This window comes from Schistocerca cancellata, chromosome 2 (genome assembly GCF_023864275.1).
Source record: "Schistocerca cancellata isolate TAMUIC-IGC-003103 chromosome 2, iqSchCanc2.1, whole genome shotgun sequence".
Taxonomy (NCBI): Eukaryota; Metazoa; Arthropoda; class Insecta; order Orthoptera; family Acrididae; genus Schistocerca; species Schistocerca cancellata.
In genome coordinates this window covers 648,592,594-648,611,084 of record NC_064627.1, presented here as the reverse complement: position 1 = coordinate 648,611,084, position 18,491 = coordinate 648,592,594, and the positions used below count along the sequence as shown (strand labels likewise).

Below are 18,491 nucleotides of genomic sequence, written 5' to 3'. Positions count from 1 at the left end.
GCTTGATTATGGGTGAACGCAAACAACAATGGCTACAAAAATCATAGTTCTCGCATTTGCAATGTGCATGCTACTGTTTGATTATTGTGTGCAAAAAGATCTACAGCTGTTCACATTCATCTGGAGTTAAGCCTATTATGTGTGCCTGCTGTTAGTGAAGGAATTGTTGTAAAAAGGCATCAAGATTTTAAGGTGGCCGTACAAATATTTACGATGAGCTACAGTGTGTTAGATCCAGCATCCAGACCAATGAAATCATGCAACAAGTGGACTAAAAATTGTAATCCAATTCCCAACTGGCACTCTACTGATGAATTTCTTCAATTTTGTTAGATCATTATTAACGCGAATGGCACAAAAAAGTTAAGGTAAAGTCAAATATATGGACAAAGATCAGTCCAAACATACTGCTGTCTCTGCACATGTATATACACACAAGAAATTGCCACAAATCGCATGTATACACATGACAGTTGCAACCTACTGCTTATATATCCTCTACCTGCATAAGGAAAGCAATTTCACCACATGAGAGGCTGACAGCAGCTTTACAGTTGCTGGCAATAGAAAGAAGTTACAAAGATATAGAATTCTGGGCTGTTATGTCCCAGCAAGCAATAAGTGAAATATACCCATCCTCCCAAACCACTCGTCCATTTTATCATTGTGTGGTGCACTAAATCTTTGGCTTTAGTGCCTGTGAGTAGTGTACCTACCTAATGGACCAGTTGCCTCTCTCTTCTGCATCCCTTTTTGTACACCTGCTGCCTCCCTCTGAGAAGTCAGCCACCCTTCGCCAACTTTTCTTCCCACTCCCCACCTCTTTTCTGCCCTAACCCACCCCACCGGACATAACACCTCACCTTAGTCTACTTGAGGAACTACAGTCCTGTGTATTCAGCGGACACACTAACTGTATAGAGCCGTGTGTGCGCACGTGTGTGTGTGTGTGTGTGTGTGTGTGTGTGTGTGTGTGGTGGGGGTCACGGGCTGTGGGAGGTGGCACACACGAGCTAGCTCAAAAACAAATTTGCCCAAAGCTAGTGGTAATTTCAGTTTTCATTGTCTTTGGTTGCCCGTCGACAGTTCAATGCATTTACTATTCTGTGCATTGTTTCCTTTCCTCCTAAATTACTTATATTGTGCCAGAATTTTCCATACCCTATTTAGATAATATTTTTACTTTTTATTTGTTTTGGATTGGATTGGAATTATCCCAATAAATTATGGGACTGGTCAATGAGGAATCTTTTATTTTGTGTACGAGTATCTGTGGATTTTCAGTCATATACCTGAAGTTTACCAGCAGCTTCTTACAGATTCTAAGTACAATAAGCTGCTGCAATCTTATGAAGATCATTGTATTCTCTGCTCTTAACTTTCCACTAACATGTTATTCTCATATATTTCTATAAATTCAGCTATGGATGCTTTAGAGCACTGACACATGTGTAAAATTTTAGAATTCAGTGTGCATGCAAAGATGAAATACTAGACTGAACAAACAGCTGACTCAAAACACTTTTTGCTGCTAGATCTGTGGCAGTTTCCAGTACACAAAATACAATTTGTCTGTGCATGTTGGCCAGGCTAAACACAGGGGCCAAGGAAATCATCAGAAATTCTTAAACTTAATATGGCAGCAAAACAAAATGCCATTTTGAAACCCTATGTAAGAAGCTAGAGAGAGATATGCAGCAAAGGTACAATAATAGCAAAGTTAGCAAATGACTCAACTATCAAACAAGCAACAAAACAAATGAAAGTTTTCAATAGTAATGTGGGCGGAAATGAAGTAGGGCATGATATATTTATCAAAAAAACTGAAGGAAGAACTGTGAAGATCCCATAGAGATTGCTAACCTATTTAATGAACAACACAAATATAACAAAATTTAATTGAAAATCAATGAAATAAAATCTCAATTTTGATGGTAAGTTTCTCAATAATCTCATCTCTCTATGGCTCATTACTTTTATTTTTCTTCAGTTCTCTCTCAATCCATATTCATTCCTTCCATGATGGCCATTAAGTCTTTTTCACTTTCACTGAAGATAAAACCTCAACCAAACTGTAGTAAAGCCAAATCAAAGAAAGGATGATACAAAAGACATATAATCTATAGATCAGTCTCACTATTATCTAGCTTTTGCAGAATAACTGGAAGAGTCCTACATGAAAGTTTATCCACCTCTTTGAATAAAAATCAACATTCTAGTTAATGCTCCAAATAGTTTTAGGAAAAACAACTCAACTAGAACAGCAGTCTTGGACTCCCTGAAGCAAGTCTTGAATGATACAGACTAACAAAGGGATGGTCCAATCCAACAGTGGAACCCATTCACAAATTTTGCACACAGGAAGAACACACTGAAAGAAATGCACTGTCAAAATTTTAGATGCTCTGATACACCAAATTTTTTTTTAAATAATGAAGTTACTAATTTATGCAGCAAAAAAGAATGTTTAAAATAGTGTTTTATAAAGCTTTCCCTGCCTACTGCACAAATAAGCTAACGAGCAGAAGGAGCAACAACAAGGGAGTGTAATGCTGCATAGTGCAAAAATCCAGGATGCACACACAAATTTTAAGCACCTACACTATACTAAAATTGTTACGTATCATTATTTCTTTGAATAACTTCCATTTCAAATCAACAGCTACGCTGTTGCAGATGTAATTCTTACAAACCTGATTAGCAGAGGATAACAAATCGTGATGATATTTGATTTTACATTACAGACAACTTCCATTAATCAGGACATTAATTTGTTGAAAAGACAACAATATGGAAGGGTAGGTGTGGGGGAAGATGGTAGTGCTGCCTGTAGGAGCGTGCAGGGATGTGGTGAAGACAGTATAAGATGCGTCCACATTGGATGCATCGTGCTGTGCAAAGCCAAGGAAAGGGATTTCACACAGTGTGGAATGTGGATGGCAGACAGCACCAGTCTGCAGAACAATGAACAAGTCCTGGGCAAGGTCAATACATCAAGATAACCGGCTTGTTCATATGTGCTATGTTGAGACAGTTTCTCAAAAGCACAGTGTTTTGACATTCTCTCTTGCAATCATACTGCATCCCCTTCCCCCCTCTCCCTCTACTGTTTCAATCACACTGGCCAAGCATTCAAAGTCTCCTGACAACATATGATAAAGATGTTCAAATTTTCCATCACTTTCTTTGGGATCAACAGACTTGAGCATATCTCAGAGTACCACTTGCACTCAACATCCTAAATTATATGTTGGACATATTCCAATCACTGTCTTCCAATACAATTCCTTGATATGTTGACTAATGTCCTGTCATTTTGTCCCTGCTTCTTGTCAATGTTTCCCAATGTTCCTCTCCTTGCAGATTCTTTTTTCCTTTTTCCTTATCTTATCAGTCCACCCAATTTCGATATCCTTATGTAGCACAGATTACAAACACTTGGGTTATCTTTTTTTCTGGTTTTCCTGCAGCACACGATTCATTTCCATCCAATACTGTGCTATAAACATACACTCTTAGAAATTTCTTCCTGAAGTTGACGATAGTAGTCTTCCTTTGGCCAGGAATGCTTTTATTGCCTCTGATAGTCTGCTTTTACATGCTCCTTCCTATGTCTGTCACATGTTCTTTTGCTTCCAAAGTAGAAGAATTCCTTAAATCCATCTACTTCGCAATCCCAAATTTAGATGGTAAGTTTCTCATCTATCTCATTCCTCTACTACTCACTAGTTTTGTTTTTCTTCAGTTTTCTCTCACTCCATATTCTGTGCTCAGCAGACTATTCATACCCTTCAGAATTTGCAGTAAGCCTTTCTCACCTTCACTGAAGATAATCATGTCATTTGCAACACTTATAACTGATATCCCACTGATCACTATCAATGCATACACAACTTAAAGGCTTAATTCCCCCCACATACCTTTTGACTTTTCAGTTCCGATGTCACCCACTAATAACTTTTTCTTTGTTTCCTACCTTCAGATCAAGATAAAAACTATGAAAGCAACACTTGCAGTTTTCAGTTGTGTCACCAATTCCCCCCCCCCCCCCCAAACTAGATCTGTAAGTATGCGTGTTGTTCTTAAATTGCAATACCAAGCCATGTCTAATATCCTCATAAAGGGAGGGGGGGGGGGGGGGGTGATGCTGAGATGGGGGAAGGAATTATGTGCACTGGCAGGATAGAAGGCATGTATAGTACTGGAGTGGAAGCAGGGTAGGGGATATGTAGGTGGGGGACACGTTACAGGGGAAAAAGGATATTTTGCAGGGAGAGTTCCCACCTGTACAATTCAGGAAACCTCATGTTGGTGGGAAGAATCCAGATAGCACAGGCTATGAAATGGTCAAAATGTAGCACATCATGTTGGAGAGTACGTTCAGCAGCTGCCTGGTCCAACTGCCCCTTGACCATAGTTTGGCTGCGACTATTCATGCGGACAGTTTGTTAGTTGTCATGACCATGCAGAATGTGGCACAGTGGTTGTAACTGAACTGGTAGATCACATGACTACTTTCACAGCTTGTCCAGCCTTTCATCGCATAGGAGATGCCAGTGACAGGAAAGGAGTGGGTGTTAGTGGAAGGATGTATGCGGCAGGCATACAAGCCATGTGGCAAGGGGTTGGGAGCAGGGGTGGAGTAAGGACATACAAGAATGAGTAGCCTGGGTGGGCAGGGAATGCCACTGTGGAAGAGGAGAGAAGTTCCCTCACAGAGGGCATGAATAGATGTAGTCAAAACCCTGGTGGAGAGTGCAGTTCAATTGCTCCAGTCCTGGGAGGTGCTGAGTTCAAAATGGTTCAAATGGCTCTGAGCACTATGGGTCTCAACTGCTGTGGTCATCAGTCCCCTAGAACTTAGAACTACTTAAACCTAACTAACCTAAGGACATCACATACACCCATGCCCGAGGCAGGATTCGAACCTGCGGCCGTAGCAACAGTGCGGCTCCGGACTGGAGCTCCTAGAACCGCACGGCCACCGCGGCCGGCTGAGGTGCTGAGTTATGAGAGGGATGCTCCTTTGTGGTTAGAGAGTGAGTATGTGGGAGTTGGTAGCTGACTACACGGACAAGGCATGGGAGATCTGTGAACAAGGTTGGGAAGGTAGCCTCAGTCTGTGAAGACCCTCAATGAGACCCTTGGTATATTTGGAGGGAAACTGCTCGTCACTACAGACGCATTCACCGTGGGTGGCTGGGCTGTATGGAAGGGTCTTCTTGGTATGGAATGGGCAGCAGCTGTCGAAGTGGAGGTACTGGTAGGTTTGATGTGGACGTAGGTTATGATGTAACCATCACTGAGGTGGATATCAACATTGAGGAAGATGGAGGAGGACCAGGTAAAGTCAATGAGGGAGAAAGTGTTGAGGTTCTGGAGGAGTATGGATAGGGTGTCCCCACTCCCGAGCCAAATCGCAAAGATGCCATCAATGAATCTGAACTGGGTGAGGGGTTTGGGATTCTGGGTGAGTGGAAAGGATTCCTGTAGGAGGGCTAAGAATATGTTGGCAAAACCACTGTGGTGGAGCCTCTGTTGGAAGGTATGACTTTTATGAGCCTCAGGGGTTACCTGGCAGAGAGACTCTGCCAGTGGTCAGGTAAGACCAACTGCAAACCTTGCCACAGTGACCCCCATTGCAGAAATCCAGCAGAATTTCCAGTCCTTCCTCAAATCCTTTGGTCAGTCCCAGAACCCCTTCCCTGAGTCCAGCTATCTGCATATTGCCCCCACTCCACACACTCGTACCTTCTAATACTTCCTAAAATTCATAAACTCAACCACCTAGAACTTCCCGAGGTGGCTGGTGACTGCCCCCACAGAGAGAATCTCTGCTTTAGTGGACCAACACTTTCAGTTACATTACTATGAAACTCTGGAATTGTACAATGACAGGTGCTATTAGCAGACACATATGAAGAAAGCACAATGAATATTAAGAAATGGATATATGGCTAGTCACTTCTTCAGCTTCAGGCTGGACCAGACGTGTGTGTGTGTGTGTGTGTGTGTGTGTGTGTGTGTGTGTGTGTGTGTGTGTGAGGGAGGGTGGGAGGGAGGGAGGGGGAGGGGGGGGGGAGGGAGAGAGAGAGAGAGAGAGAGAGAGAGAGAGAGAGAGAGAGTAAAAATATAGATTTGTACCAATCAAATACAAAAATGCTCATAAATGTAAGTTTTTGCAAACCACCTGAATTTAGTGCTCTCTCTGCGAGTGGAAGAGTTCAGATTAAATTATTGCACATATCTATCATTCAGGCCAATAACAGTTGCCATCTGCCAATTTAGCCAACAATGGCCCCATATTCCTTAAAAAAAAAATTTCCACCAGGAACATAGGTGCAGACAGCCTCATAGCAACTGTTAAACAGCCAGCCATTGGAAAGAACTTTTGGCGGAAATTAAACAACGCACTAACTACTGGGTTTATGACTAGGTAACAATTTTCATTTTTTTAAAAATGTAATACTTTGACAGGTACACTAATTATGTGCAACATATGCTATGAGTGACATGGTCTAAGTAGAGGCCACACAACAAGCACATTGGAGAACACTACATACACAAAAAAAAATTGTCCTCTACAATTATCATGGATTCCAAAAGTTGGCATATGATAAATTACCTTGGGAAAACTATTGGTTTAGTTCATCAGAGGCTGCCGCAAGACCAACATGGTACATGTGAATTAATTGAAACTTAAATGTTCAGTACCTCCCTCCCTCCCCCCTCTCCCCCTAAAAAAGAACTCTGAAGTTTAACACAGTTCCTCCTATCTGTTTCATCCAGTCAACCAGTTTTACATCTAACTGACACTACTCCGCTTCAATCAGTTTGTTTTGGTAGGTTATCACTGATCTATCATCCTATCATATTTTTTCTCTTACATAATTTATGCTACTCACAACATACCAGTCACAATGCCAAATCCATGTTGTGGTTGTCTTCCATTTCCAAATGGATTTGCTTGAAAAGTGGCAGGCTGGCTGGAAGTGCTGGATAAACCATTTTCCCTTGATGCTGGCACCCAAGGATTCTGATTCATGCCAGCAACTGGTGATTTGACAAAAGACTATATCAGTAATTAACTATAAGATAAAATGAAATTTTGTTGAAAGACAGAGTAGCAGATAATAAAATATTTGTATGTTATTTGGTACTGCACTTGTTATAAAATATAATAATAATAACAATAATAATACATTCCATCATTGCCTCACCTTCTATGGAAATAACTTAACACAGGTACTAGCTAAACTCTGCATTAAACATGAAGGGAGTGTAAATTCAAAATAATAAAACCTACAAAGTGTCCGCCGTTGCTCATCCGAAAGTTTTGTTCCAGTTTTCTCAATGTTGTATGCATCTGTACTGTTACTATTAAGAATAAACAGATGTATAACTGCATAAAAATGCCAGTATGTTCATTACATTAATGGAAAATCCAGCATGGATTAAAATGTATTTACCAGGATAGTACTTATTCAGCAAACAGAAAAGGCAATAGGCAACAGACACAAATTTTGGACAAACTCCTCTTTAGCGTTGTGGAAATTTGTGCAGGGAGCACTTCACATAGGAATTTGACTAGGTCTAGCTGGGTATAAATTAGTGTACACAGGGTTTCCAAGCTGAAGATTGGTCAAGACTGCCAGCCTTTTTATGACTGTGAACACTGAGCAAGCTTCCACAATGAGTTATGCCTGATGATGGCATACTGCATGTCTCTGGGAGCACACATCTTGATTTAAGCACTTGTCTTGAAAGGACTACACAAATATTTCAAAAAATGAATTTCCTAAAAGTGAACTCCAAATTGATGGGACGGATGGTGTTTGTAGCAAAACAGTCACTAAGCCCATACCACATTCCACAGCAACGAAGCAGAGCTACCAGTCTATGCAAGTACCAATTGTTACAAAACCTTGTGTGTCTGTGCTGAATAAGTCTCAAGCAAAAGCATATGTTATTCGACAAAACTGAACCAGATTAAAGGTTTTCTCTCACGAATTTGAAAAAGATACTGAATTACAATAAGAGGAATTGGAAGTGTCCCAGAAGAGATCCGAACTAAACCTAGTAAAATGCCTCACATGTGGAAGAAGCGGAACTCTTTAACACAGAGAAAACCTCCTGTGCTGAGGGGTTACTGCATCCACAAAAAGGATGATCTGAGTATCAAGAGGGTTTAGGTGGTGTAGTAAATTTTTGTAAATGATGAATACACTTTCTCACATCTCCCTATCAACACTGTATTAGAAGCAGTATCTGTTATGGTGTGCATGCCATGCAGGGGACATTTTCTTTTATTTGCAACTGAATAATATGTTAAACAGCGGGCTGGTTAATGACCTCTTCACAGAAATTCCTTTAACCACATGTTCTCTTTGGGGATTTTTATGCACACAAGGAGGTAAGTAGGTAAAGCTGAAAGTTGGAAGAAGGTTCACAAATGGGGGAAGAGGTAGAGCTGAAGAATGTTTACATGACAAACAGATAAATATGAGGGAAGGACTCATGGACTCTGCCAAATAAGATCTGTACATTAGTGTAGTCATCAGTATCAATAAAGGACAGAAAGATGCAAAAATGTATGAAATGAAGAAAGCAATAAGTGTGTACAGGAAACCGAATACAGAAGTAAGAAGAGAAACAGAAGAAGCAAGATAAAGACGGACGACAGAAAAATATGAGGAAATAGAGAAAATGGAGAGAATGTATGAAATGGTGTACAGATTGGCTAATGAGAAAGTGGTATTACAGTCCATTTAGAATCATGGCCTCCCTTCTCACCTGTCTCCTTACATCTATGTCCATTACTTTCCTTATCCAATACTTCTCCACTTCCTGATTCCCATTGCTTTGAGTCCCCTTCCATACCTTTGCACCACCTTTTCCTAGGTCTATCTCTTTTCCTTCTCCCCTTGAGCTTTTATATAAACACTTCCTTAACACTCTGAGCTACTAACATTCTCTGTACATGATGAGCCTTTTTTATTCTTCCTTGCTCGATTTTCGCTATAATATCATTCTGTCCAAAAAGTGTTTGCAGTTCTTTGTCTGTTCTACTTCTCCAGCTTTCTTCCTCTCTCACAGCTCCAAATAACTTTCGCAAAATCTTCCTTTCCCATTTCAGTAACCAGCCTTCTTCCTGTGAAGTCATCTTTCAGCTTTCCGATCCATTCAGTACTACAGGTCTTGCTACCATTTCTTGAATTTCTTCTGCTGCCCTTCACTTTCTACTGTTATCAAGCCTAGATATTCAGATGCTTCAACTCTTTGATATTCTTTCCCATTTATTTTTATTGAAGCCTCTTCTCGATTCCTACCATGATTTCCCATCATATACTTTGCTTTGGCTGTATAAATATCCAGTCCTAATGTTCACGTAATCCTAACACAGCATTATTAACCTTTAAATCACTTACAGTCCTTTGCAATTAATGCTACAGAATCGGTGTAAGCCACTACCTGGACCTGCTAATATAAATATTGTTCCCCCTGGCTTTGTTGGCATCTGCCAAATCGCCTCCTCTAATGATAAGTTAGAGGGCATCACAGAGATCACATCTCCCTGTTGCAACCCCTCCCTATATGTAATTCTACTGACAACTCCTGTTCTACACTTACCTTACATACTTGCTTTTATTGTCTCACTAATTATAGTAGAATTCTAAAATTTTTCATAGTTTGGTGAACCTTACACCTGTCTATACTGTCATATGAACATTTAAGATTAATGTACAACTGATGAAGTTGCTTTTCATAATCATAAAATTTCTCTGTCACTCATCTCAATAAAAGAATGTGGTCCATTGCAGATCTATATCTCCTACATCCTATCTGATAATCTCCCAATATCCTTTCCACCCAGCATTTTACACAAGAAGCTAAAATCTTACCAAGCACTTTATATTTTGTATCTAAGAGAGTAATCCCATGGCAACAGCTGCACTCTGACTTATCACCTTTCTTATGTAATAGGCAGTTCTTAGGTATTTCTTTATCTATATTACCTTTATTAATTAACAACTGTCTGCATATTTTCCCCAAACACTAATAATTATGCCTCTATGCCGTCTGCTATTGCTACTTTATTCTTTTTTAAGTTTCTAATTGCATTCTCAATTCCTCCGAGTCTGGTGGTTCGACTTTCTGTTCCTCTGCTTCTAATTCTGGTTTTTCCTCTTCCCTATTCAAAGCTTCCTCTCTGTTACCTCCCCCCTTCCCATTGAGTAATCCAATAAAATACTCTTTCCATCTTCCTAAAGATCCATATTTATCATTATGGAAGACTGCCCTCAGTTGGAATCCTCTCTTCACTTCCCTAGATCTTTCATGTCTCATTTTTGTCCCTCAGCTCATCTATCTGCTGTATCTTCCTCCTATCTACAGCTTTTCTTCACCCTGCTCTTCTCTCTATATTCTTCCACGGCTAGTCTTTTTTTCAATTGCAGCATTCTCTGCCTCATTAAATTTCTCTCTTTGGTTATCAGTGAATACTTATTGTTGAACCATGTAAGTGTACTACTTCTAAGACTACACTGTAGCTTTTTTCAGTATCTTCCATTTAGTTTTCACACCCCCTTCCTTCTCTACATTGTTTGCCTTTAAAACCTCTTCTAATTTCTTCTTATATTCCTCCTGTTTTTATTTAATTTAAAGACTTCCTATACTGTGTTTCACTTTTCTCCCTATTCTTTTTGTTTCTTGCTAGATCTACCTTCTTCTGTCTATATCTAAACCGCACTACGTAATGCTCTGTCTCTTTATGCACCCCTATATAGCTACCAACTTCCACCCGTCTGCATTGCACCTTTCATCTATAATTAAATGGCCTATTTGGTTTCTTGAAACTCCATCTGGTGATGCCCAACTGTACTTCTAATATCTTTCCTTGGATGCCAAGTGCTTTTATCATCACCTCCTTCCCACTGGAAAATTCTATCAGGCTTAGTCGATTATCATTGCTGACTTCATGCAGGCTTTCTTTTCCTATTATGTTTCTATACACTTGTTTTTATGGTAATTACTTTCCAACTATTGTGTTTCTCCTTTTCTTAAGTGAATTCTCCTCCTGCACAACACAGCTAAGGCTATTTGGTAGTTCCAAAATGTACTTAGAGCCATAATCTATGTCATGTAGCAAAACACTGAAGCATGGACAGAATGGTTTCCTCCTCCTGTGGAGGAGAAAATGAAGAAATAAGAATCAAAACAAGGAACACAAGCCAGACATTTGTGTCCCATGCAGAAGCAGGAACAAGCAATGCAGCATCGGAAAGTGCACAAGCTGAGCTTTAGATATTGTTGGCCTCGCAAGTAAAGTGAACCAACTGTGGCAAAAGGCTGAATTGTTGCTTCTCAGAGATGATCGCATTTGGCTTGCACCAAAATGTCAACACAACATTCTTCAATAGGCAGAATTAGCACAATACAAAGGGTAGCACAAGTAAATGTCACGAGAAGTGCACTGGTGGTGATAAAGCTGTGTACAATAATTGATGAGAGGAATATTTTTCTTTTGAGCATGCAAGACCCATACACAAGATCCGGTAAAATTCCTCAAAATGCCACTAACATCACAGGCGATAAAACCGCACATCAGTGAAAATGCAAACTGCACGAAACATGAAGATTGTCAGTTCCACTGTGCTGATAATAAATACCGAGAAGAAATTGAAACTTAGCTCTAGTGTAAGTCCATAAATGAAGACAGAAGAAATTTACTACCAGCAAACACATACCTTTCAGACCCTCTGGCTACAATTGTGTACATTAACTATTACTGTGTCTTTGTCGCAACAGAAGTATTTTTTCCCAGTGGAAACATGAAGTATACATTTGTATATGTTCAACCTTTTCATAATGCACAGTTGCTGCCAACTGTTGGGCATCACTATGGAAATACTAGCAAGATGATGTCGCAGTGCACAGCAGCTTGTGACCACCACAATACACAGATGTGGTTGGTTCACTACACTCCACTGTGTAACTGAATATTGTTATTTTGCATGTTAATAACTGAATGATAATTTCACTACTTATTACAGTAGAGAATATTTAATAGTTAGTTATTTTAGACCATAAAAGTGAAGCCAAGCGCATAAAGTTTGTTTTGAAAATGGGTACACACTTTTGTATAAATCTTTATTACATTACCACATAAAAAAATTTCCTTCTTTCAGGAAAAATTAAGGTCTGCAAAGGATATAACTGTTGCATATGAAAAGGATAAAACAATACAGTAATAATATTATTCAATACTTAGATCATACAAGTTCAATACCTTACTTGCGGTAATGTTATAGGTGGTAGTGATTGTAATTTGACCTTATGTTTTTCTCAAAGGCATTCTGACATAGCTTTTATTAAGGAAATAAATCAAACCTTTAAGAACTTGCAGAAAAAATTCCCACAGTCAAAAAAGTCTAATAGGGTATCTTTGTAGGCTCATAGATTCAAATGCTTTTCATAGACAAGTAATTTGATAAAATGTTTCATGGCGATGAGAGGGCTACCTCGGAAAGTTTTAAAAATATGTTCAGTTTCTTATGAAATAAAAGAGCACAAATTTACTAGGAGATTACATGTGAACTGAAACTTCCTGGCAGATTAAAACTGTGTGCCGTACCGAGACTTGAACCGGGACATTCACCTTTCGCGGGCAAGTTCACTACCATCTGAGCTACCCAAGCATGACTCATGCCCCGTCCTCACAGCTTTACTTCTTCCACAGTTTTAATCTGCGGAGGTTTCATATCAGCACACACTCCACTGCAAAGTGACAATTTCATCTGCATGTGAACTGTTGTCATGTTATGAAAAACTGGTTTGCAATATAGCTTTGGGGGGGGGGGGGGGGGGGGGGGGAACTTTCTTCATGTCCACGTCAACTTCCTCCCTAAAAATTTGAAGCTGTTTCTGATGAACCTGGCAAGTGATTTCATCTGGCTACAGCAGCCACGAAGAAGAGGTAGCCAAGTAAGCGGACTTCTTCTATTTTTGTGGGCTACAGCTGGAGTATTGCTAGAGATGCTCCAGATGTAACTTTAAAGTGACAAGCCAAGTGAAAAAGTGAAGCCAATTTATAGTTTGATAAAAAATTATTCAAAATGTGAGATAAGAACCCCGATGACTGGAAAGTGTTTGTTTTACTGAATATTATGTGCTCTAGCAGAACTAACATGTTTTTATTTGTTATAAAGCAATGGACTATTTATGTATGTTCAACAATTTCTATTAGAAACCATGCTTTTGTGATTTGATGTTTATTGAATTTTATCACCGGAAGTTATTTCATGTTATTCGAGTGACTTTTAATCTTGGGAATTCAGAATTATTTACAAACCTCTTACACTAACTGTTCCACCTTGAATACATATAACAGTTTGTATCTGTGGTCATTATCCACAGTGAGTAGACAAATCTTCGTTTTGTACAACTGAATGCCTTTTTCTTGCTGCAATGTGTATTTATTTATGGTCCAGATTCATTCCGTCTTTTGCATAAAGGCATCTTCAAGTTGATTTAATCTAGGGTAATACAGAGTTGTTTTTGTGTGTGATACTTGCAGTTTAAAAAACAGTTCACATCATAATTTTTACATTCATTTATTACTACTAACAGTTACTCATTTTTCAGGCCGAAATAAGCACCTCACAATTTTCGTATGAAAATCTGCAGTTAAATGCCAGACCAGAAGTGGTGTACAACAACAGTTAGCTTACAAAATATGAAAACTACAAAACAAAGTGACTTTGACATGAAAATTTGTGTATGTTTTATAAATGAAGTGATGGTGCAGCCGGTTACCTATGACTGGATGGAGGAAATGGAGGTTTTGGCTAGAAAAACAAATAACTGTAAACAGTACTTTATTAAGGAAAAAATTATAATAAACTAGTTTTTTTGGCAAGTATTGCATACAAAACAAAACTGTATTATTCCAGATTAAATCCACTGAAGGTGCTTTAATATTGAAAGTTGAAAAGCATCTCTAACACAAATAAATATAGAAAAATATGTTTCAATTTATAAAACCTATATTTGAATAAAAATGTTAGTATATTTCTGAAGCTGGAGCTAAGTGTTTATTTGAAGGAATGTTCTGTAGAAACACAAAATTTAAGGATTTTATATATTTTCAATGAAAATTTGTAGCATAGTGTAATGTAGGGAAAGCTTCCCGATGTGGAAATTATACTTCTGATGAACGATAATAGTTATTGTTAAAAAAGAGCAGCTATGTGATGCTCATGGCGTATTCACAGAAATATACGGTGTGGTGTAATCAGGCATATAATCACAAAAATCCATTTTCAATAGTGTCTTGGCATTCAGCCGTACCCTATGAGATATTCACCAAGGCTGCAACTGCCAGATTCTACCCTATGATGCAACAAGGAAATAGATGTTAGAAGGTTGGAAGATACTATTCCCAGACTTCATCTGCAAATAATAAAATACAGCTGGAAATACTTTCACCTTCTGTAGTATTACTGGATGGCAGAGTAACAATGCCAGTATACAGACGCGTGGCTACAAAAACCAAATCATAGGTGTCAAATTATTGGACAAAATCACTACGATAGCTACTGAAAAAACACCATACATATGGTGTCAAAAGAGGAAAATGGAGGGCACTATGAGCAGCACTAAGGTTATCAACTTTACAGGAAACTGAATATGATGTGGATGGACAAAGTCTTGAACTTATGAAAGGGATTGCTGCAGGCTCAAAGAAAAGCAAAGGCAATAACAAAGCAATTCTTGGAAACAAGAATTGGATTAGTGCATTAATTAACTTAAAAAGCAAGGCACAGATAACAAACAATTCAGGTACTTGCACAAGTACAGAGGTAAAAAATCGATATAAAGGGAAGACAACAAAAAAATTGAACACTGGAAAAAAAAAAAAAAAAAAAAACATGGAACAAACATTTAGGTACTCCATACACAGTAATAATGATGAAAATTAAGTCACCCACTGTCGTGTCCACTCTGAGAACAGTAGATGGGCTAATAGCACCGGACTGGCAGAACACTGCAGATTTTCCTAATGAAAACAGTGCTTCCCGATGACTCAGAGTAAAAATGGGAGAAAAATAAAACATTAATGAAGTAAAGATTGTTTAAAAAGGTGACAGTAGTTTTGTCCTTTGTGTAAGAGGAAGCAAAAATGGCTATCATGTACTTATAAAAGTTAAAGTACCAGGACTAAATGAGATAAAAGTAGTACTTTTACACAACAAAGCAAGAAATCACTCTTATCTGACAAAGCTATTAAATAAGTGTGAACTGCAATGTCAAATCCAGCAAATGTGGAAGAAATGACAGAAGCAGCAATTCTAAAGGAAGAGGACAGTGAAGAACTACTGTAGCCAAAGATACACCTTCCTATACATATTGCAAAATGTGGTGAGCATAACATAATAAAAACTGGATCTAGTGAACAACAACACAACACAGTACACTAATACGGAGATAGCATTTGTGATCATATTTCAGCTATAGCTGTCATTTATTCTTTACTACTAGACCTATAACAGTAAACTACCATTTCTTTACAGAATCTATGGAAAACAGGTTCAAACTTCCGATTACTTTACAAGTGAATTAATGTGTGAAACATTGATATTAAGCACGTAAGTGAGAAAAAATTTAGCAAACATTCAATTTTAAAAAGTTTCCAGAATGAGATTTTCACTCTGCAGTGGAGTGTGCACTGATACACTCCTGGAAATTGAAATAAGAACACCGTGAATTCATTGTCCCAGGAAGGGGAAACTTTATTGACACATTCCTGGGGTCAGATACATCACATGATCACACTGACAGAACCACAGGCACATAGACACAGGCAACAGAGCATGCACAATGTCTGCACTAGTACAGTGTATATCCACCTTTCGCAGCATTGCAGGCTGCTATTCTCTCATGGAGACGATCGTAGAGATGCTGGATGTAGTCCTGTGGAACGGCTTGCCATGCCATTTCCACCTGGCATCTCAGTTGGACCAGCGTTCGTGCTGGACGTGCAGACCGCGTGAGACGACGCTTCATCCAGTCCCAAACATGCTCAATGGGGGACAGATCCGGAGATCTTGCTGGCCAGGGTAGTTGACTTACACCTTCTAGAGCACGTTGGGTGGCACGGGATACATGCGGACGTGCATTGTCCTGTTGGAACAGCAAGTTCCCTTGCCGGTCTAGGAATGGTAGAACTATGGGTTTCGATGACGGTTTGGATGTACCGTGCACTATTCAGTGTCCCCTCGACGATCACCAGTGGTGTACGGCCAGTGTAGGAGATCGCTCCCCACACCATGATGCCGGGTGTTGGCCCTTTGTGCCTCGGTCGTATGCAGTCCTGATTGTGGCGCTCACCTGCACGGCGCCAAACACGCATACGACCATCATTGGCACCAAGGCAGAAGCGACTCTCATCGCTGAAGACGACACGTCTCCATTCGTCCCTCCATTCACGCCTGTCGCGACACCACTGGAGGCGGGCTGCACGATGTTGGGGCGTGAGCGGAAGACGGCCTAACGGTGTGCGGGACCGTAGCCCAGCTTCATGGAGACGGTTGCGAATGGTCCTCATCGATACCCCAGGAGCAACAGTGTCCCTAATTTGCTGGGAAGTGGCGGTACGGTCCCCTACGGCACTGCGTAGGATCCTACGGTCTTGGCGTGCATCCGTGCGTCGCTGCGGTCCGGTCCCAGGTCGACGGGCACGTGCACCTTCCGCCGACCACTGGCGACAACATCGATGTACTGTGGAGACCTCACGCCCCACGTGTTGACCAATTCGGCGGTACGTCCACCCGGCCTCCCGCATGCCCACTATACGCCCTCGCTCAAAGTCCGTCAACTGCACATACGGTTCACGTCCACGCTGTCGCGGCATGCTACCAGACTGCTAAAGACTGCGATGGAGCTCTGTATGCCACGGCAAACTGGCTGACACTGACGGCGGCGGTGCACAAATGCTGCGCAGCTAGCGCCATTCGACAGCCAACACCGCGGTTCCTTGTGTGTCCGCTGTGCCGTGCGTGTGATCATTGCTTGTACAGCCCTCTCGCAGTGTCCGGAGCAAGTATGGTGGGTCTGACACACCGGTGTCAATGTGTTCTTTTTTCCATTTCCAGGAGTGTATGAAACTTCCTGGCAGATTTTAAAAAGTTTCTTGGAAGTCGCTCGTTGCTCTCATTAGGAAACACAGGATGAATAAAATCTGGGTAATTTAACTCCGTTTTAAGCAAATGCTAGTTTTTCATGCATTTAAGTGCTATAACTTCGTATCTCCTGATTGGATAATGATAATTTTGAAGTGTATTTAGTGATATATGTGGATACTGTCTGCAAACTGTTTTGCGAATAAGAGGTGGTAATAATAAAGTAATACATTTTAATGTCATGCCTAATGCTGAGTTTTCACTACATGAACAGCAAAAATGTAATAGGCGAGAAACTTTTTTTTCCTTTGATCATTTTGTGGGGTCAATGAGAAAAAGTTTTGTGAAGATTTGAAATTGTGTGTAAACTTTATTGCAAGTGACTAAATACTCTCATTCCTAGAGACTGGATGAATGCAGCCAGTTATGCCACCTCATACACACAGTTTCTAATTGCATGTTAAACTTTTAACATATGATTATCTCTTCTAATGAGTACATTATGACAGTATTTTATATTTGGTCAGTAATTACAAAAAATATCGAATTTTTGTTGTCCCTACGCAACAGGTGCCTGGTTCCAGGATAATGTTTTAGTAATCCAGACGTAGATGGATATGGCTGGTGTAGTGAAGATCATGAGACTGCTGTTCCTCAGTTAGCCCAAAGTCTAACAAGGAGACAGCACGACCATGGGGTCGGGGATTTGTCCGCAATTTTGTGTGGTGAAAGAGGACCCCTTACACCTCACGTGGTTAAAATATTAGGACACACTACTCGGAAAATCCCGAGAAAAATCGATCCAAAGTTTCTTAGGTGCCTTATGAGTATAAAATGTTAGTCCACTGCCGAGCCGCCGCCTGGCCTACATAGTTAGCGCTCGGACCCTTACACCAAAGGTCTCGAGTTGGATTCCTCTTCCAGCACTTTTTTTTGTTCTTCTGTTGCTTGCAAAATTGCAGCGCATTGTTGCAGGTGAATCGTGAAATTAATTCCCGGGAAGATTGTACAAAAATTAATTCTATAATTCACCATCAATTATTGTCACCAATATTCCGAGACATGATTCAATATGCCTGGTTTGCCTCAAAATTGTCAGAAACTCTAAACATTTTCATAAATGATAATGGGGCATGTTTTTGTACAGATTTATTGCAAACGCCCTGTGATTGTAAAAAATCCGCTTTTATATGTTGCGCTAGATGTCACAAAAATTATTGCTTTGTTTGTTTTTACGATAATTACCACTGCGGTTCTTGTTTGTAATTATTATATGTATAAAAATTGAATGTTTTCCAATTGACTTTGTTA

General features: G+C 39.9%; 1 protein-coding gene across 2 annotated transcripts in view; it reads right to left on the bottom strand.

Annotated features, from left to right (window-relative positions):
• LOC126162324 (arf-GAP domain and FG repeat-containing protein 1) overlaps positions 1-18,491 on the bottom strand; it is a 97,071-nt gene that overhangs the window by 12,728 nt on the left and 65,852 nt on the right. For both annotated transcript variants that reach the window (XM_049918750.1, XM_049918751.1), the window contains one exon: positions 6,913-7,053. In XM_049918750.1, the coding sequence (XP_049774707.1) occupies positions 6,913-7,053 (141 nt within the window). The remainder of the gene's footprint in view (positions 1-6,912; positions 7,054-18,491) is intronic.